This window comes from Populus nigra, chromosome 4 (genome assembly GCF_951802175.1).
Source record: "Populus nigra chromosome 4, ddPopNigr1.1, whole genome shotgun sequence".
In the NCBI taxonomy this organism is placed as follows: domain Eukaryota; kingdom Viridiplantae; phylum Streptophyta; class Magnoliopsida; order Malpighiales; family Salicaceae; genus Populus; species Populus nigra.
In genome coordinates, this window is record NC_084855.1 from 6873499 (window position 1) to 6895301 (window position 21803).

Genomic DNA, 21803 nt, shown 5'->3' on the forward strand with positions numbered 1-21803 from the left:
CTGATCTCCTTCCGAAACAAGAACAAAACCTTTAAATCAAGCTCAAATATTCTCGATGAAAAATCAAGCAATTAAAGAGGCGCCGCCATGTCAAGGAAAAATCTGGAGTCGGATAGATTTAATACAAAGAGAGCTTAGGTCAACAATAACGGAACTCCACAATTTAGATGTGTGTGTGTGTATCATAATCATGGTTAGAGAATCAAATTAACACTATAATAAGGAGGCTCTCATGTAAAATAATTTTAATATGCCAAACAAATTTTATATAGAAAGGGAAAGGAAAATATGGTTGTAGACGCACTTTCTAGAAGGAATAAAAATGAAGTAACTGATAAAAGAAGCTGGCAGTTTTGGATCCATAACTAAAATGAAACAAATGGAAGACAAGAGCAGGGAAGAGAGGGGATTCACATAAGGAGATTGAGTGTTTTTGAAGTTACAACCTTACAGACAAAGTAGCATGGCTCTAAGAACGAACTTCAAGCTTAATCCAAGATATTATGGTCCCTATCAGATCATTCAAAAGGTGGGAGCAGTGACTTATAAGTTGCAAGTGCCGAAAGAAAGCTCAATGCATCCAGTGCTTCATGTTTCTCTACTTAAGAAGAAAAGAGGAGGGTGTTTTAATCACTTCAGAATTATCAGTGATGCGTGAATTTGGTAGGTTGAAGTTTTATCCTATTGCAATCTTAGATAGGAAGCTTATGAACAAGGAGAATAGGGCAGTGGTGGTTAGATTAAGATTAAGATTACGGCAAGTAGTAAAAACAAGAAGAACAATCCAGTCTTTCTCTCTTTCTTATTCTCTTCTTCCTCTCTAAACTCTTCTTATTATAGTTGCAGATCACAGATAATTGGGACATCTCATAACACGATAGCCATACCTCTAGATTCCCCAGATTATATGGTGAAATTGAACCCAAAAAGTTCTCGACCCTTCTTAATCCCCACAGAGGTTCCCGTAAGTTCCAGGCCAGAAGAAAGCGCCGTGCCATCATATACACAAGATGGCAATAGCAGTAATTCTCACATCAGCAGTGTCGTCACTCCGGCAAGTGGGGTGAAAAAAAAGCAAAGAGACATTACCCATTTTGAATACCAATGAACTATGAAATAAATCTAATTCCTTAAAAGACATTATAAATTATGACACAAACATTAGTTTTGATTCTAACTGGCCAGTTCAAAATAGGCGTCCGAACCCAATTCCATTTGAGAAGCCAATTACTGGCAATACAGCAACGACCCAAGCCTGTCAGTATGTCATCAACTAAATTTACCGATTTCCATCTTCTTCTTGATTGCCTTTTGACCATGATATATAAATGAATCCAGTATGCCAGAAACAGTGAAAACACCTGATTACAAAAATAATCAACCACTTCTAACACCCAATCATCAAATAAATTAATATAAATGCACAAAAAACATAGAAGTTGAGATTTGGGAACTCTGTATCATGGTTTCCTGAATCCGTTCCATAACACAAATGAAAATTATTTTTTCTTTTTTTTACATTCCTATACATTTCATTAGATTCTATCAATCCTATAGTGCAAGTTACGAAAGAGACCAACACAAGAAAAAGGGAGCATCAATCAATTATCACTTTAGTTTGGATTTTTGGCAAGGGATAAAGTATTACCTCCAACTATGGCGCACACATTTGTGAGGAAGTGTAAGAAAGAAACGTGTTCCTCTGTGAAAGTCACCTGTAAAATGCAAATCAGATGCAAAGGCTAGACAAAAAAAAATCTCTGAAGTGGAAAGAATTCCACAGTGACTTAGCATTGTTGATGCATTAACTCTTGACCTTGCATAACAGGCATAAAAAACCTACCTTAATAGGAGAGAGGTCATAAAAGAAGAAAACTCCTGGAAGGGACTGAAGGCGACCTATGTCTGCCCCCCTAAAATGTTCAGTTACAGAAAACTGAAAAAAAATTCTACCATGTTATATCAATTCAGATGAAGAGAGACAATATAAAAAGTGAATTTTTTGGAGCATGTTCACACCTGATTTGACTGGATAGTGTGTCCACTCACATCTGTGTATACAGTAGGTACTACCTGAAAAATAAAGTGCCTGTTTGGGTAAAACGCTTGAGAACTTATTGAATTTCCTAAATTATTACCACCTAGAAAGAAGAAGTGACAAAAAGCAACAGCGGAGGCAGATGTACTGAAGAATAACCTTGATGAAATATGTACATCCCGCTTGGTGTTTCTTGTGTCCATTGCACACTGAATGTAAAGAGTGAGTTGATATTCCAGCATACACAATGTAATACACAGCAAAGGCCAAAGAGGCAAACAAGTCAATCTTCAAGCCCAACAAATTGGCAGATTAAACCAGGATGCAAGGAGAAAATTACCCATCAAGAGGATTAACAACACCAGGAAAATATTCTCCAAAAGCCAGCCTATTAATTTTGTGACTTGTCTGTACCACATTGTGTGCATTTATCAGATGGTTTGCTTACCATATCATGATGAGCATTTAAGAAGAAATTGATAGGTTCATTTTCTTTGGCAAACACAAGATCAGAAATTGATATTCCATATGTAGAGATAAGCCAAGAAGTAAAATCATGGCTTACATTAAAACTATCCTTCTGAAATGCCAGCAGATCATGTACATGAACACCAGATTGCTGAAAACTCTTCCCAGGTGCAAAATGAGAATTTCCAGCCACCTTATTAACTTCCAAGAACCCATAAATGTTGCATCCCTCACCTTCTTCATCTTTAATCCTTTGGAGAAATCCCTCTCTTTTGCACTGAATGTTATATGTAAAGCAGAGAACAAAACCAGGATTGAAACAAATGAAAACATGAATGTTGTAATTTGAAATTCAACCTACACAAGTCAACAGTGCACATATGGAACACAGAATCTTAAAAGACAGACAAATACAAGACAAAATTTAGCTATGCACCCACGCAATGCAAAAACGTAGCCAGTAGCCCAAGTATGGATGTATTCCCAAGCAATACCCAGCAGTAATCAAAATTCCTGGTTGAATATTATTGAATAATATCAGAGGAATGAGATAAATTTTCTACCATGATAGATGTGTCCCAGGTAATAGTTGTGGAGGAATTGCCACACTTTAACATGCTTCTAGTCGTTCTACAAGACTACATTCATTATCCCAATAGGCAGAAGAAAAGAGGAGAAAGAGAGGGAGATGGAAAACCAAACATCAAATTCAACATCGTGACAGGTCCAAAGTAAATGAAGGATGGCAAAAAATGAAGCATTAAAGATCCAACAAAATGCCAATTGAGATACAATCTTAGAGAATCAGAACAGTCAATAATGTGAGAGTCTTAATCACATTCATACAGTCTGTTCTTGCAAATTGAATCTCGAATTCTAAAAAACAAATTAAATGACACTATATTACCTGGTCCATTAAATCCGGATTTGTCACTGCCCAACCTTTCTTTTGATATGCTTCGCGAACTTCCTCACAAGAATTACAACAATCTTCATCTGACTGCAGTATAATAGAGAGTAAAACCACAGATGAGGTAAATAATAGAATAGACGTGTGACTGTTCCTAGTAGCAAGGACACAAATTCTGATTGGATAGAAAAAGAAGCCTCTAGAAAGACAAAATACAGGCCATAACAAAGAAATAACACAGTAGATAAATAATGGAGAAATGAGAGTCTGCCAATTGCACAATCAAATCAGAAGCAGCTCAATAATTATTACTAGAAGCTGTAAGTGGCACTTAGCCATTAAACATGATAAAGAAAAAACTCAAGCTAAAAGTATTACTTTTGGTTATCAATATAATACTGCGAAAAGCATTAAAAAGGCAAACATGCATCCAGGCGAACAAGAATATTATAGATTGCTCAGTGGGTTGTCTCACATGTATGCAGTTCAGTAACAACTATGAGACGAGATTGTTATTTCTTAGCATTGGTGCTAGACAAACTTACTGTTTCTGCACCATAACACAAACCACAGTATGTCTCATTGTGCTCAAGCCTGCCACCATGCCTCTGCAAGGGTTTTTCAATCTGTGCCAGGCAGGAAAAGGAGTCAGACAGATATCGGGGAGGGAGAGTGGGGTATCGGTTGTTACAAGTCCAGAAATGATAGCCTCAACAGCTGAGTAAAAAACGAATATCTGACAAATCGCACTTGTGAGAACAATGGGAATTATAAACATTGCTTGAGATCAAAGAGAAAAAAGCTCCTCTGAAAGAAAGCACAGTCTAAGCATTTCTATTTCTCTACCTCTGGCTTACAGAATGAATAGATCTGACAAAGCTCCATGCAGCCATGAGACTAATACAAGCTACTTGTAAACAGATATCTCTATCTCCAGACAAAGGACACCGATATCAGACAGACAAACTTACAGTGAGCCATCTGCAAAACAGAGGCTCCCTTGAATGATACCAAGTCTTAACTTCCATCCTGTTAAGCATGCTGTTCTGTGTGAAGCAAAACTTCTTTTCAACAGACAGATTTGATTCTTTCTGATAATCATTATTTTCATTCCCTCTAATGACTCCTCACATAATTCAGAATATCGAGATGGATTCTCTTCTTCAATTCATATCGATCATCGCACAAATTAATGAAACCCTGAAACTGAGTAGACATAATACTGCTGGCTCATAATGAATTTGCACAACTTTTAGCACTCAAAAAACCCTCAAAGTTTGTTGCACAAAGTTCAGAGATCACAAACAATGGCGTTTCTAACATAGAAAGTTTAAGCAAAACTATATACCAACCTTAGGGGCACCGATTCCATCTTGCCGTGATTCTATTACATTCCCGTGAGAATCTAGTCTTTTCTTGATTATATCATGTTTCTGCAAGGCATATAAGCCACCATCAAAAACAAAAATTTAAGCCTTGCCAATCACCAGGTCACTCACATGAATGCAAGTACAAAAAAGCGAGGTCTTATGGTACATACTAAATCAAGATGTTGCTCTCCACTAATATCCATTGCATCGAGGCTAAGTATAGAACACGGAAGAGCAGGGAAAGTGACATCAAACTGGAGTTTCAAGAATCACATAATTCAATCACTTGAGCAATTCATCCAGCGAAACAGACCCACTGATATACAGACAAAGAAAAACATAACATTGAAAGGAACATTACATTGATACGTAGAGTTTCTCCTCTTGAAGTATCCACTACTAGTTTCGTTTCGGTTACCGCATGAAGATATAATCCTGCCAAAAAAAAAAAACAAAAAACAAAAATCAGACACCCAAAAAACACTACTACTACAGAATTGGAAAAATAAAATAAAATCCTGTAAAAGCCTAAATGATTACAAAGCTACTTACTATATTCAAAACCAAACAATAGAGAGAAAACACAAAAAAATAGAGGAGAAACATAACGTAACAAAAGCAAAGTAGTTAACATACGGAGCTCGGAGAAGAAGAGGAGAAACATAACAATAGAGGAAGCGAGGGTGATGACGCCACCGGAAAGTGTACGGCTGTAGAAATCCTCGTTGATTTTTGGATATGCATCAAAATTCCTTAGCTTGCTCATCAACCCGTCCATTTTCTCAACAATCAGATCGATAATTTTCTTGTTTTTCTTTTTCCTGGTTCTTGTTCGTGGCCTAATCTATGGTTTTTACTATACAAAAGACCAATTTAATTTATCTAGGTATAAAGAGAAAGGGAAAATCTAACGCCACGTTTGGAACCAATTCCACGATGAAATTGAAATCATTTTTGACAGTAAAACTGAAATCTTTTGATTTGGAATTCACGTTCCCTGTTTGGAATGAGATTAATGCAATTGAATTCAATAAATCTTCCTTTTACTTTGTTTGATATATTAAACAATAAACAAATAACCTTTTGAATTCTTTAAATATTACCCTAAGTGTTGTCGTCTAAAACAAAAGGTTTAAAAACAAACGTTGGTGTCTTGTACAAGAGATTTTAGTTCTAAACTGGTCTCTTTATTCCAGAAAATGTCAAATCCCAGTGTTCCAAACAGCCTGCAAACGCCTCGCCAGTCGCCTCGTATTGTTTTACTGACGAGGCGTTTAAGATATTTTTGGACCCCTCTCCCCCTCTTGTTTCTTTTTGGACTTATTTTCCGCTTCGTTTCGTTTTCGCTTCGCTTAGGATTTCACCGAGACATGTCCCCCGGTAATTACGCGTGCTTCTCTGATCATGTTATTTTTAAAACATTTAGGTTCCTTTGAGGTCTAATGCGCTATTAATTATTATTATTTTGCTATTTTTATTTAGTCTTTCATGGTTTGAATGTAAGTTCTATTTTTTAAAAAAATATAAAAAAATTAATAGGTGTAAACAAACTTCTTAACATTATTATTAAATCATTTTGAAAATTTTTTATTGAGATAAATTTTTCTATAAATATATCTTTTATTTATTTTAATCATCGTAGTAATATTTTTAATTAAAATTATTATTTTTATTTAAAAATAAAAATATTTTATGATTATTAAAGTAAATTAATAAAAAAATCAAAATAATATATTTATATTTTATATCATTATAACAAAAGTTAAATGGTATGGAGTTTTTACTATTTACCTTTTTACTGTTCACTAAAACAAAAGTTATTGTGGATTGAAGTAATGTAATGATGTAGTTGTCCTTGTTAAAAAAACTTGTTAGGCATGCAGTTGAGGTGAAGTTGTTTTTTTTATGGGATATATTTAGCATTAAAAGAATAATTGAGGTTAGAATGGTCCGTTCAAGTTTTTTGAGGTCTGACATTAGAAAATAATATGGCTGCCGGATACCTGGCACTGGGGTTAGGCAAGGCAAGTTTTTCAAACTCCAGGAGACCTTCGCACCTGGGTCTGCAGACATTAAAATAGTTTATTTTTTATGTTTATGAATTTATTATTCATTCATTAGAAATTCTATTTTATGGTTGTTGCCGATATAATTTGATTTCAAAAGTATTTTTTATTTTAAAATATATTAAAATATATTTTTTATTTTTTAAAAATTTATTTTAAATATTAATAGATTAAAATAATTTGAAAATATATAAAAATAAAGAAAAGAAAAAAAATTCATTTTTTTTTCAAAAATATTTTTGAAATGCAATAAGAAGCATGTTTTTTTTTCTTATAAATCTAAAATTAAAAAATAATAATTTGTAAACTATCATAATTAACAAAATCAAGGAAATAAAACAACTTGATGCTGCAACCAAATTGTGATACTCCGATAGAAGCCTTTTAAATTTTTTAAAAGGTTGTGAGATCACATCTTTTAATATTTAATTATTTTTAATATAATTATTAATAAATTTATAAATAAATATTATTACTATTGAAAAAAAACATAGATTTGATTTGAAGGGAAAAATTATTATTACTATCATCATCATCATTGATAAATTTAAAAAGAAATATTATTACCATTGAAGAAAAACTATATATTTGATTTGAAGAAAATAAAAAATATATAAAAACTTGGGTTAAGCAAGTTTGATATCATTATTAATAGTATAAATATTATTATTTTGATTGTTATTAGGGGAGCAGATCCCAGAAATTTAAGTTTGACAGGAAAAATAAATCGATGTAAGTTGAGTCTGGCTTGACAACCATACCCAAAACTCTTGAATTTAGTATTAGATCTGGAAATGATCGCAAGACACTCAAGAGAGTTGGGGCTAGAAATCATCCTAACACTCACCTGTCTTGGGTTTATATGACCTCTAGGCTCAAAATGTTTTTTAATTTTTTTTAAAATATTTTTTTAAAATTTATTTATTAACCCGAGCGCAGCCAATACACTAGTCAGAAGAATCAGAAATATGTTTTAACATTATCAATTTATCATTATGCTTTGTGACGAAAAAGCCGAGGTCCAAAAGAGGTTTGCTACAGTACAAACCATTTATATGATTTAGATTAATAAATCAGACGAGGCCCATAGAAAGGTTTCATTTAAATCCACTGAACTTGTGAAAATGAAATGTGATCTGCATGCAAAAGGGTCATAGACATCAAGGATATTGGCATAATTACATAGCTCACGAGAGAAGGGCTTGGCCCATTTACAACCACTAACAAATGGGCCCATAAGCCATTTCCAGTTTCAACTTGCTAAAAATTTAAGTGCTTTCTAGTAGCTTTTTTGAATACACTTGAATTTTCGTGACTAATTCAAACATATTACAATATACTCTTAATTTTTCGTGTCATAAGAAGATAAGATAGGGACCATAACATCCTCTTCCCTTCTTTATTAAAGATTTGGATGCTTAATTATTGATTTCTTTGCCAAATGAAATAAAACGAATCATGATCTACTCGATAAGTATAAAGCTATTAATGTCAGCTGTTCTTGGATGCAAAGAAAATATATTGGTAAAGAACATTCATGCAACTACATGAGAATCTTTAATTGTTCTTTAATTCGCATGGAAATTGCATACGGAGTGACGGAAATCGGAATTATTCTTGACTACAAACAATTAAAGGAATAAAAAGTTGAAAAAACTGGATTGGAATTTGATGCTAAAAGTGACATCTTCGTATGATTCTTTAAGCTGTTTGATATCATTTTTATTTTTTATTTTTGTTATAAAAAAATCAAGAAATTATTTATTTGTTTTTATTTTTTACTTTTGATAAAATAAAAACTAGTTTCAAAACTTCTTTGTTTACAAAATGATTTCCAAAATCTCTTAAAATTAAGATCTCATCCTATTAACCTATGATTTAGAAATTACTTGACTAGATTAAGAATTAGTATAGAGCACCAAAGTCAGGTTGAGATCGGAAGGGTCAAGATTGGGCATGGGTATGGGTATTTGAGGGTCAAGTTGGGACAAGAACAGAGGATCCAAGGATTGGACAAGGATTGAATCCGAGCATTTGAGAGTTGGATCAAGTTTGGAGTGTTCGAGGATCTGGGTAGGATCGAGTTTAGATTAGGTTCGAGGCTACAAAGAATTCTCCCTTCTGTTATTTTTTCCAACAATGTCTTCTTTTAAAAAAAAACAAAACAGTTATTTGGTTGGACTTTTTATTTTTTCAAATGCACATAATTGTAACTGGATATTTGAACTAGTGAGATCACTGTTCATGTTATCCAAAGTTGTAGGGTATTGTCATATTCTTCAATTGGGCCACCACGCTTTTGTTTCGAAGGAAGAACTAACATCTTAAGTTCTTACATTATGCAATTTATGAACATTACCAACGTGGGGGGCCCTTGGGAATAAAAAAACATAATTCAATCTTTAGTGGTTATGCACATGTACTGCCTCGTCTTGGTTCATCATAGTAACATGAAATCTAATGGCCATTCAATCAATTCTGTTGCAAACTTAATGACAAATCTTGTCAACCTAAAATTGAAAAGAAAAATTGTAAATTCAACGTCAGCATAAGAAGGTATTTGAAACTGATTTCCTATAGCTAATTCTTTTGGAAAAAACATGAGTTTTTTGTTTTTTTATTAATATGGATGTTCAAGTCGGTTTGTATGTACTTCGACTAATCTTACAGGCACTGAAGTTAACGATTATGTAAGCCTCCAGTAATCCTGAAGTTTGTGAGACTCGAACTAGTGACCTCTAAAAAATAAACCTAAAACCTCATCAGTTAAACTACACCCCCTTCAGGTTGAATAAACCCTTCAGGTTGAATAAACAGGTTCCAGAGAACAAATAATGTAATTGCCTCTGTTGTTCGCTGCTGTAAAGATCACTCTGCCTCTTCCTTGCTTCTTTGTGAATGCTTTCTTGCTCTCTGTCTCTATCACTAGTGTATCATGCTCTCCTCCCTTCTCACGAGTTTTTTTTTTATCCTTTTTTTTCTCTCTTACTGGTGTCCCCCTTTTGTGTATCTTCTTCTTCATTCCTAGTTATTAATGTTGCCGTGATTTCCTCTCCGTTTTATTACGTGAGCTGCTGCAGGATTGCCGCTACTGTGATCTTTTTTCCTTTTTTTTTTTAAAGAATGTATCTTTCCTTTTTGTAGCTGAGGATTTCCTGCTTTCGATTTTAGGTCGTGATTCCAGTTTCCTTAGCCGTTACCTCTGCTAATGTTGTGACCTTCTCCACCTCTTTAAGCCATTGATTCTCTTTTCTACATCATGATTGTAGCTGGTACGTTGAAGAACCAAAATCATTGGATTTGGTTTGCTTGGGATCAATTACAATATGAAATTCAGGCATAATGTGATTAAACTAGCCAACCCTTGAAGATTGTTTTGATGAAACTAGCCTGGAAAGTGGCGGAAGTGCTGGCCACCAACCTCTTTTTGCTCAATTTGTGGGGAGAGAATCATGGCAGAAAATATGATCTCTTAACTCAGAGCTATAAGGAACACGCTCGTGATTACCAGGATATTTTTATTTATTTATTGAGAGAATCAATTAATAGCTGAGATTGAAGAGAAAATAAAGACAGAAAACATTGTGATATATGGTTTTTTTTATTGAAAATATATTAAAATGATACATGTTTTTATATTTTTTTGTTTTTGACAAACTAAAACCATAAAAAAAACATTTAAAATATTTTTTAAACAAAAACAATTTAAAAACACTTTAAAAAATAAATTACAATGCAAAAAAAACTCTTCGCCACGTGTAAATCAAGCCACTTATCAATGAAAACAATACCACGTGCGCAACGATGTGATAAGAGAGAAATTGTAACGAAAACTGGTGAAAACGGATTGGATCATAATTAAAGGTGAAGTTCTCAGCGGAAGGTTCCTTTTTGTTTTCACGTTTCCAGCAACCATTAAGCACGTGAAATAAAGCTTCACTGTTCGCATCAGCCTTTAGTCACTGGACGGAGCACAAAAATCTAATCAAATCATTCCGAAGTTCACAATCACATCACATCAAAATCAAAATAAATAATTTTGCTTTATCTCGCTCGCCGAATTTGCTTCAACTAGCTTTACTTTAATCAGAACCCGTGGAGTAATTGCCAAGTTTCAATTGAAAAATGATTGTCAAATTGTTCGTACCGAGGGTGTGCATCATTTTGACTTGGAATTTATGCAAAGGAGTCTAGCCACTAGTCATTTTTAAAAAATTAATTTTTTTATTTTTTTATTTGCTATTAGATAAATTAATCAATAAAAAATATTATAAAAAATATTTTCCAATCAAAGAAAAATTTAGCTTGATTTTCAGAAAAATATTTTCTTTTTATTTTTTTATGAAAAACACTTTCTGGAATTTATGAAAAATTTAGAAATGTCATATTATTTGCTGATTATATCAAATTTGATCCTCAAATTTTTGATTGCTATATATATATATATTGTTTTGAATATTTGTTTTCAATTTTATCCCTTAGAATTTAATTTTTAAATTAAGTTTGGTCCTTATTTTTATAATTGTTATTTGCTTTTCCCTTATCATTTTTTAATTGAAATTTTTTATCTATCAAATTTAATTCTCATTCTTTTGATTGTTACTTATTTTATTTGAAATAATTTATGAAATGTTAATTATTATTATTTTAATTTCTTCATCTTTTATTTTTTTTTATTTTTTAGATTTAATCTCTATTATTTTGATTATTATTTATTTTATTTGAGATAATTATGAAATTATATATTTTTTTTCAATTTCATTCTCATTTAACTTTTTAATTGGTAAGATTTGTTCTTCATTATTTTAATAAACTTGAAAAAAATAAAACATTAATAAATTATTTTCCAACTCATTTTCCATGATATAACCAAATACTGGAAAGTGTTTTCCAACTTATTTTTCATTACACTACCAAATATTAAAAAATAATTTATTTTCCTAAAATTTATTTTTATAAAATTTATTATAAAAAAAATACTTTTCACCAAACAATTATAACTCAAAATATTTGCAATTGACTATTTCTGTCGAAAAGAATTGAAGGAGAACAAAAGTCCAAAAACGTTATGGTGTGGGATAAGGGGAAAAAGAATTCACATAGGCGCTACCGACGAGGAGCCTTTTGCATCGAGGTTAGATAATTTTGTTAAATTCTCGAAAAGAAAAGAAAAGATGGTGGCCGAACATTATTTTGACGCGAATGTTAAAGAAAGCTACGTATCTGGTGTGATATCTTTATTTTTTTTTTTCTTTTTAGAATTCATGAAAAATAAATTTGAAGATGTGGCTTATTTTCATTAATTAGCAATTATAAAGAAATAATTGCATTGAAAACTGTGTATTTAACTCGTCAAAGCGTACAATAGGAGTTTTTTTTTTTCCATTTGTTTACACAGAGAGATTTATTTATGTTCCATTTGGAGCCATGGTTGGAGCATAGTTCTTGGACCAAGTTTGGGGTCTAATTTGAATTGGATTGGAATTTGGATTACTGGATTGTTGGTTTGAGTATTGGATTATTGTGTCAATTTGAGTTTGTTATTTTTGTTTAAAATGATATTGTTTTAGTTTTTTTAATTCTTTGGTTTTAAAATAAAACATCTAGTACTGTCGGCCTCCAAATTGCTAAGTCATTTGCTAAATTTAATAATTATGGTTTTGAAATGCTACAAACCCACCAAATACTACAACATAGAATTTGGTAATGAATATATATATATATATATATATATATATATATATATATATATATATATATATAAAATAAGAAATGTTTTTTTTTTCTTTTTTGAATATGTATGGACTTGATGGCGGGGAGCAATATCATTTAGAGATACTATTCCAGCTATTAAGTCAATTATTTTTATAAAATGGAGTCATCTATGATGGCATTATTATTTTTAAATTTATAAATATAAATATTTGTAAAAATCTTAATGTTGAATTTTAATTGTAAATATTATTTGTTATTTAAATTTGAATTTTTTATGTTCACGTTGATGTATATGTGAATTTATTATAATATTCATGCTTTTTTGAGATATCTTTTTCTGACGATTCAAGTGAATTTAGGTTGGATCGTTATGATATCATATAAATCCATTAAATACGGGTTGTGATATTTAAGCCAATTTCAATCAATATAATCTTAAATAGACTTATGCTAATTATTTGTTTATAATCCTTACAAGTCCAATGCCTGCATTTCAAAAGTAAGGATTGAGCATTATTATCAGACTCATGTCTCAAATCATTTTCCCATATTATACTTGTCTTTTATCTTTAATAATATACAAATATCAATTTTGGCAAACTCTTTACATGTAAGTACATTAGACACCTTTATTATTAAAAATAAACACAAAACACCTTATCGTATATAAGATTTATAAGGTGATTATTATTTTTTCTATTACATAACCAACCCCTTATCTAAAACCTCTTATGAAGACCAATTAGAAATTTCTAGTTACCATAAAATTAGATGACGACTCATTTTTCTATCTTTACCTTTTTTAATTGTAGTTCGCCTTGATATTCCTACTACACATAGAATTCATTTGTACATCCTAATTGTTCCAGTACGCCTAAGAGAAACATGCAATATGTATCTAAAAACTAAATAAATTTCACTGGGTTGAGAATCGTAGTTTGAAGCATGTGAATAAAATTAAAAAACTTCATCTTAGGGAACACAAAGAAGCAAAAAATGAGCCATTCTAAGAATGAAAAAAAATTCATCGGATACTTATTGAACCATGTATATCAGTTTCATTTCTATAGCTAAAAATTTGACAACAACAACAATTTTATCATAAGGGACATCTCGATGATCTGATTTAGTTTTTAGGATTGATAGGGGTAAAATTAAAAAAAGAAGTCGCCACTTAGTTTATGGTAACTAAGAAATACTAACTGTTTTTCAAAGTTTTAGGTAAGAAGCTGATTATGTAATAAGAAAGATGACTATCACCCTATACATCTTACCTAAAATAAGTTGTATTGCACTTGTGTTTAATAATAAAGGTGTCTACTGTGCGTTTGCTAAGAAATTGCCTAAACTTGAAACTTGTATGTGTTTTCTCATAAAAAAGATCACTAAATCTAAAATAATGATTTGGGACCTGAGCCTAGAAATAAGACCTAATCCTCACTTCTAGAATACAAGTTTTGAACCTGAGAGGATGATAAATAACAAATTAGGATTTGAGCCTGTCTTCTAGATTATGTTAAAAATAGGTCCAGAGGCTTACAATCATACTTAATGGCCTTGATAGGGCCATGTTAACCCATCCCAAGTCTGTTTATAATGGTAAAGAGACACATATTGCAAGACTTAAAAAATAACTAAGTAATATTTATAAAAAAATGTTCATATTCTTCTTCTTCTTTTTTCAAAAATATTTTTTCAAAAATAGCAAGGTTTAAAATTTAAAAGGACAAAACCTTTTAATGGATTTCACCATCCTTGGGTCGATTATTCGATAGAATAAAAAACTTTATATTTTCTTAAAAAACACAAAGTTTCAACTTCTCATAAACAAAACCCTTTTAAGGATTATATCATTCATAGGTTGATTTTTTTATATAAAGAACAAAAATTTTTATTTTTATTTAAAAAAAAAAACGCAAAAGGTTCTACTTCTTGTTAATATAACCCCTTTAATACTAATACCATTGATTATTTAATAATTTTTCTTTTATTTTGATTCACATTAAAAATTATCTCATTATTATTTGAAAAATTCATCAAGCACAAATCTTCTTATCAAATCAAAATCATGTCCACATATAGAAACAATGAGTCATAAAAACCGATTATATCCATGCATCAATAAACAAATTCTAATAACATAAATGTAAAAATTACATCCAAGAAAACCAATAATAAACAAGCAAGTACATTTATGCATAAAAAAATCAACATGTCATAAATTACTCAAAACAAATAAATTGATGTGTTAGGGTTCAAAATTAACCTTAAGAAGGTGTTGAAGCATTTATACATGAAATTGGATTGGTTCTCGGTGGCATGTGAATGATGCATTATTTTATATTCTCTCTTTCCACATCAGCAATGAGTTTCATCGCCATATATGGAAAGGGATTGGGCCACCTAAAATTTAGTTTTCTCCATCCCTCCTTCTTTATCTTCTCTTCTAGCAAGTTTGACTACTGGTTGATGCTGCTATAATGGTTCGATCTAGGTTATGGTGGCTGTTCGCGTGTGTTTCAGCCAAGATAGAGATGGTGGTTGTTGCTGTGAGGTGTTGTTTGGGTGGTCTTGGGCTGTAAGGGAAAGATATGTGGTATTGGCGAGATGAAGATTGTGGGTTTGTGGTTGGTGATGTTAAGTAGCTGTTGTGCTACAAAGAGATAGGAGGTTGTATATCGGTTGCAAGTGCGCTGTTACTATTTATGTGAGGAAGAGGTGGCGACTATAAGGAGGTGGAAAAGGATAGGGAGATGTAACTAGTGTTGGAGAATAATATAAATCATATATTGAGACCTTGCTTGACAGTTTAAGCTATTGGGTTGAGATGGTTCTTTGACATGGTATCAGAGTCTTATGACCAAGCGGTCACGATTTCGAATCTCACAATCCCTATTTATTTGATAAAAAATCAAGCACGAGGTAATATAAGTCTGTGGAAGTTTCAAACCCAAGGAGCTTTCACTTGAGGGGGGGTATGTTAGCATAGTTTTCAGACCCGGCCCAGTGGTCGGTTCGGTTCAAGGCCCGAGTTCTAGGTTTTGACTGGGTCACCGGGTCGCCCGGGTCAATTCGTTTTTTTTTAAATCAAAACGATGTCGTTTTAGTAAAAAAAATAAAAGTCAACGGGTTGCAACCGGGTCACACTGGGTTTTTCCTTCCTCTATTTTTTCTTTAACTCGGCCCGGTTCCATCCTCGGGTCGACCCGCCGGGCCGGGTTTCAAAACTATGTATGTTAGAGAATAACATAAACATATATTAGGACCTTACCTAACAGTTTAAGTTATTAAGTTGAGATGATTATTTGATAACTAAGAAGCGAGGAGACGAAAATAAGTGGCTACTTGTTTTTTCTTTTGTTTTTGATGGTGTCGTTGGCTTTTTTTAGGTAGTCTCTCTCTCTCTCTCTCTCTCTCTCTCTAAATGTATTCTTCCTTTGTAATTTTTCTATTGGATTTATGTGTTTTTAATCTCTTTATTTTCTTTTCTTCTCTGGGTTCTCTCAAGCTATTCTCTCCTCTATGGGTTTGCTGATGTTTTTTGTTTTGGTTTCTTTTCTCCGACTCCTCCCTTTTTTTCATATGTGTTTGGTCTATTTATAGCTTAGATTTTGCTTGCTTTTCCAACTCTTCTTATCCTTTATCTCATCATTTAGTTATCCCATAGTTATGTTGGAGAGGTACTCAAACTCTTATATTTATTTTGGCTCTGTTTTCTTCATCTGCCTGTCATTTCACTCTCAATTTTTTAAATTATTTTTCTTATTATTCTTATTTTTTTGGTTTTTATATACATATTGGAAAATAGAGGGTAAAAAACCAAACAAATTAATTTTATAATTATACCATGTTTACTGATTGCACATGAAGAATAATACATTTATTGAAAAGGCAGTATAATTTGAGATAACTTTTCCTAATTTATACCAAGCAGTAATCTTGAAGTCATGATAACTCCTCAGCTCCATGCTGGACCATAATGGTAAAACACATCAAATAACAACACGGTTTCTATTTTTTTTATATAAATTTTAATTCATAGTCCATAGTCCATACACATTATTAATTTACAATGAATGAAAGAAAAAAAAACCCAAGTGAGCAGCTACCTTCCTCGGCAGTAAAGGGAAATACGGAAGTACAAAATCTTCAAGCGTTCAAGTACTTGATGCAACCATATGCAAAACTCATAAATTAATGGAAAAAATTGAACTGAGACGAAAGATAAAGAAAGAAGAAAGGGGCATGCAGCAACACTATTGTGAACTGATGAGAAGAGGTAGATGGGCAAAATTAGGTTCCTGGCCTTAAAATGACATCGTTTTGAGTTGCTAGTTTTGGAAAGTCGAGAAAGAGAGTAAACCTCTTTAACCACCAATTCAACTCATTAGAATCTAATACTATTAAATATAATAATGTGGGATATTAATGTGAGTTTTTCCCTCGGTTTTTCTAATTTAATGAAACATTTGTATGACACATCATTTATTCAACCCTTCTATTAACTTTTTTGAACGAATATACTGATGGAAGGATGACATTAAAGGTATTAGATAGTGTTAGTTGTGAAATAGACTGTTGAAATTGACGAGGGGTGATATTATGAATGAGGTAATATTTCAAGGATATTTTGGTAGTTTATCCATAAAAAAATCCCATTAATTTTCATTGTATTTTATTGAGATAAAAAGAAAGAAGAGGGCTGCAACAAATATTTCTTTCAAACGAGTCATGAACTAATAAGTGGAAAAAAAAAAAACATGAGATCATGACATAATACGGATCAAAATATTTATGTCATGATCTCTACTCTAAGAGGTCTAATCGAGTTGTTAAGTGCGTCTTATTCATACACTATAATAAGAATTGAGATTTAAAGAAGGTAGTAGAAAAATAATTTCTTATGAGTACATCAATTTAAATATTAATAGCTTGATTGAAATGTAATTAAAGAAGAAAAAAGGTTTTATTTAAAGTAAAAACTGATCAGGGAATATGTCTATTGTTAAAATAGAAAAAGAACAAGAGAGCGTCCATGCCAGTGCCACCGATGACGCTGCCGAAGATATAAACCTGCGATCACCATGTTTATGTTGCGATATTTTACTTGCCTTGACAGGACTGCAGACAATCAATTCAACTTTGGACCAGCTATTCTAGTTGGTGCTAGAGGCACTACAAGCTTTTTCTTAAGAAATACAAATAAAGATAAACCTTTTTTAAGATCCTGTTTTGCCAAACTTAATTAGTCAGATAAGATGGATTTATTGTAGAATAATTATGTTCGATGGATGTCCAAGTACAATTAAAATGATTTTTTTTTTCAAATTTAAAAGTACGCGAAAGAACTATAGGAAACATTTTCTTAACATGAAGAGAGGTATTAATTAGAGCTATTACTAAAGCCCAGATGCTTAATCCGGAAGGCCATAATCCACTTTTCATCCGATCTGTGATTCTCCTATATATTAGCATCTAGGCACTTAATTAATCTAGGCCTCCGTTTGAGGATAGATCACTTCAAGTCGCTAATATATATCAATAAAGTTGTGTTTCAGGGTATGAAATTGCGAAGATCGCATGAATCTTGTTATTTCACTTTTCTTAATCCCTTCGCACTAGTTTAACCAAATAATTACCCAATCACTTGTATATTAAACCTTAATATATATTAAGTGGCCTTAGTTTAGAGTGTCAAGATTCTAGATGCTCAATCGGCCCGACGGTTGTAGATGTAGTTTCGCATAAAAACAAATCACTCCATTTCTTTTCTGCGTTTTTAATTTCCAAGTGGAGCGAAGAAGTAAAAACCAAAATATATTATGACGTACCATCATATAGCAACGCGGTGGCTGCCGGCTTGCCGCCCGACTGATTAAGTTGTTGCTTTTAATTTTATATACCATGGGGAAATTTGAACATAAAAACTCGGAGAGGAGGAAAATTTAGAGAAAGGAGACACGAGTCAATAATGTCATACTGAACGATTATGTAACAAATGAAATTATTTGGTAGTGTGGTTGCGGGTGATTTTCAAATAACTTTTTGTGTCAAAATATATGTTAATAATATTTTTTTATTTTTTAAAAATTATTTTTATATCAGTACATTAAAACGATCCAAAATGTACAAACTATATTAAATTTTAATAAAAAAAAATTTCAAATTTTTTAGAAACATGGATTGAATCGCATTCTCAAACATTACCAAAGTTAGACGGGACAGGACTCGGCTAAAATTGTATGCCATGGAATATACAATAACGCCATTCGACTTTTATAAGAACGGGGAAAACTACCTTTTAATCTAAGCCAAAGCCCCACTTACCAAAATATTAGTCCGTGCAAATCTTGAAAAGAAACGAGAGGGGATATCCAGATTACAGGAAGGTGCTGGTGGGGGCAGAGAAACTGGAGATTAGAGTTTCAGTGGGGTGGTGGGCATGAGTGGGTTAAGCACTAATGTGGCACGATTTGTGGACCCTCGTTGAATCATTGCCAAGGCAACATGGCATGTCCCATCACACAAAGAGAGAGAAAAAAACACCACGAAAATGCTCTACCTTCTGCAGCGTCTGGTTTTTCCTTCCTCCGAAGGGCCCATTTTGCTGCGGCAGTTTTTTCGGTTGGTTTTGCTTACCCATTTTGTTTAGTCTGTGGACACGGTTTCTATTTTGGGACATGTTTTCTCGACGAGTCAAACCTTTTCAATTGGAGGGCTAAGATCACATCCACTCGTCTTTAATTTAAAAATCTCATTGATTTAGTTAAAATCAAAAATAAAAAAAATTTGAGAGAAAAAAAATTACGAGTATCAAGTTTGATTTTTGAATCTCATTATTACTTTTACAATGAATATTCATTTCTATATTAAATTAATCTTATTTATAAAGATGCGATGAAATTTGAAATATAAATGCAATACGATAATTTATATTTATATAGGTGTGGTATCAATGGACAAACACTCGTTTCTTAAAAAAATAAAAACAAATCAAGAGGCTTGCGGTAGGCAGTAGAGCAGGACAACAAGTTAATGGTAAATGAGAAATGTTGTTTTTAGTTTATTTTATCTTGTTCATTAAACTTTATTTTTTTTTAATTTCATCTTTGTATATTGTATTGGTAATATTTTATGTATTGAAATCTTATTTTCTCCTTTTTGTTTATATATATAATCTTGTGGATTCAAAGTGTTTGATACATTTTTATATTTGAATTAGGGATCAATTTAATGACATAGGATTTTAATATATAGAATAAAAAGTAATTAAAGAAGAAAAACGAATTAAGAAACAAACAAATAAGTCCTTTTCTTTTTCACATAAAAAATTCATTTTGGTCAATAAAGATTAATCTTATTTATAAAGATGTGATGAAATTTGAAATATAGATGCAGTACGATAATTTACATTTATATAGGTGTGGTATCAATGGACAAACACTCGTTTCTTGAAAGAATAAAAACAAATCAAGAGGCTTGCGGTAGGATAGCAAGTTAATGGTAAATGAGAAATGTTGTTTTTAGTTCATTTTATCTTGTTCATTAAACTTTTTTTTTTTAATTTCATCTTTGTATATTGTATTGGTAATATTTTATGTATTGAAATCTTATTTTCTCCTTTTTTATATATATATATAATCTTGTGGATTCAAAGTGTTTGATACATTTTTATATTTGAATTAGGGATCAATTTCATGACATAGGATTTTAATATATAGAATAAAAAGTAATTAAAGAAGAAGAACCGAATTAAGAAACAAACAAATAAGTCCTTTTCTTTTTTGCACAAAAAATTCATTTTGGTCAATAAAGATTAATCTTATTTATAAAGATGTGATGAAATTTGGAATATAGATGCAGTACGATAATTTACATTTATATAGGTGTGGTATCTGTAGGAAATTCCGACCGGTGATGTACTGATATTTGCTCATAGGAGGTAAAGCACACTGACACAATATTTAACGTGGTTCGGCAAACCGCCTACATCCACGGGAGAAGCCATTGCATTATATAGGGAGAGTACAAGATTTACAACAATAGAGGAGGAGGAATTATCCCCTCTTTAGCAACTCTCAACCTCACTCTATTTCTCTCTTCTCAGTGCTGCAATGACAGCTACTGCTGGCTGTCTTGGCAGCCCACTCTCTCCTACATCTCTCACATCTTTGGCTCTACTTTCCTTCTCTTAACTCTCTCATTTTGCTCTCTAATGTATGCCTCTATTTATAGGCATCCATGGCAGCCCCTCTTGCTCTTTTGTCAACAATGGTGGTTACCAAACTTACCAAACTTTGACATTAGACAATGGTTGTTGGCTGCCACCAACAACCCACCATTGCAGCCATCTTCTTTGACAATCGCAGCCACATAATTGGCAATATTCCAACAATCACCCCCTTTGCCATTTATGTGGGCAATTGTTCTCTTGCTTCTTCAGCACACGCTTGCATCCTGCAGCTCTTCCAAGCTTACCATTCCGAGAGCGTCTTTGGCCAAGTTTCCAGGTACTTGCCAAACCTTTCAATCACCAGAGTCATCCAAGCACCCCTTTGCTCACTCCAAAGGATCACTTCAACCAGATGGTTTGTCATATCTCATCTGAAGAGTGTTTAACGTTTGTCTCTGAAACAACATCCCCCTTCAAGCATATCAACCATGCTTGGCCCGGAATGATTTATCAAGCCTTACACAAAGGCTTACAACACCCCCTCAAACGGATATTTCCAAGTGCGACAGTCATTGAGTATTTTAATGTGATCTCGAGCTCACCACTCTTCCAAGAGTCTACTCATCCCGGAGTTACGTCTGCCCTCTGTTCCTCCCTAGGAACCACGCCTTACTTCTCCGTGAGTCTCCAGCTCTTAGTCTCAAGAGTCCAGGTAGCTCTTCACCTTTAACCATGGGGACATCCCATTAAAGGTTGATCCATCTCTATCTTCATACTCTGAGTATTACAATGTCATTACTGAGCTCACCACCTTGACAAGAGTCAACTTGTTCCCGGAACCTGCGCATGCCCTCTGCTTCTTCATAGCAGCCGCGTCTTAATGCTCCACAAGTCACCCACTTATTGTCCAAGGCAAATGTCTTCTAGCTCATTGATCTTTAGCATGGGGGCAATATCCATGAAAGTCAATCCTGCATTTGTCTCCATACTCATCATAGCCTCTTCATTGGCTATACATTTGTCCACTTATACCAGCCATCATATTGGCTCTGAGGCATTCTGT

The 21803-nt window shown here is 32.6% G+C and overlaps 1 protein-coding gene across 3 annotated transcripts; it reads right to left on the minus strand.

Annotated features, from left to right (window-relative positions):
• Window positions 1-1092: 1092 nt before the first annotated feature.
• On the minus strand, window positions 1093-6050 carry LOC133691632 (uncharacterized). 3 transcript variants are annotated; one of them, XM_062112221.1, is made up of 13 exons: window positions 5423-6050; window positions 5148-5221; window positions 4957-5040; window positions 4769-4849; window positions 3962-4042; window positions 3414-3506; window positions 2604-2783; window positions 2379-2446; window positions 2211-2247; window positions 2020-2091; window positions 1844-1936; window positions 1649-1715; window positions 1093-1361 (listed from the first exon to the last, which is right to left on the minus strand). In XM_062112221.1, the coding sequence occupies exons 1-13, from the start codon at window positions 5562-5564 to the stop codon at window positions 1270-1272; spliced, it is 1164 nt and encodes a 387-aa protein (XP_061968205.1). In that variant the 5' UTR covers window positions 5565-6050; the 3' UTR covers window positions 1093-1269. The 3 variants fall into 3 exon arrangements, with proteins under 3 accessions (XP_061968205.1, XP_061968203.1, XP_061968204.1); XM_062112219.1 differs by lacking the exon at window positions 1844-1936 and having other exon boundaries at window positions 2020-2073; window positions 2198-2247; XM_062112220.1 differs by lacking the exons at window positions 1844-1936; window positions 4957-5040 and having other exon boundaries at window positions 2020-2073; window positions 2198-2247.
• Between the last annotated feature and the right edge of the window lie 15753 nt (window positions 6051-21803).

Excerpts from the sequence above, each read along its gene's own strand:
- LOC133691632 (XM_062112221.1), bottom strand. The coding sequence starts at position 5,564 with ATGGACGGGTTGATGAGCAAGCTAAGGAATTTTGATGCATATCCAAAA. Across the intron at positions 3,507-3,961 it reads TGTGTTATGGTGCAGAAACA|TCAGATGAAGATTGTTGTAA; the intron begins GTAAGTTTGTCT and ends ATTATACTGCAG. Across the intron at positions 1,937-2,019 it reads ACACTATCCAGTCAAATCAG|TTTTCTGTAACTGAACATTT; the intron begins GTGTGAACATGC and ends ATTTTTTTTCAG.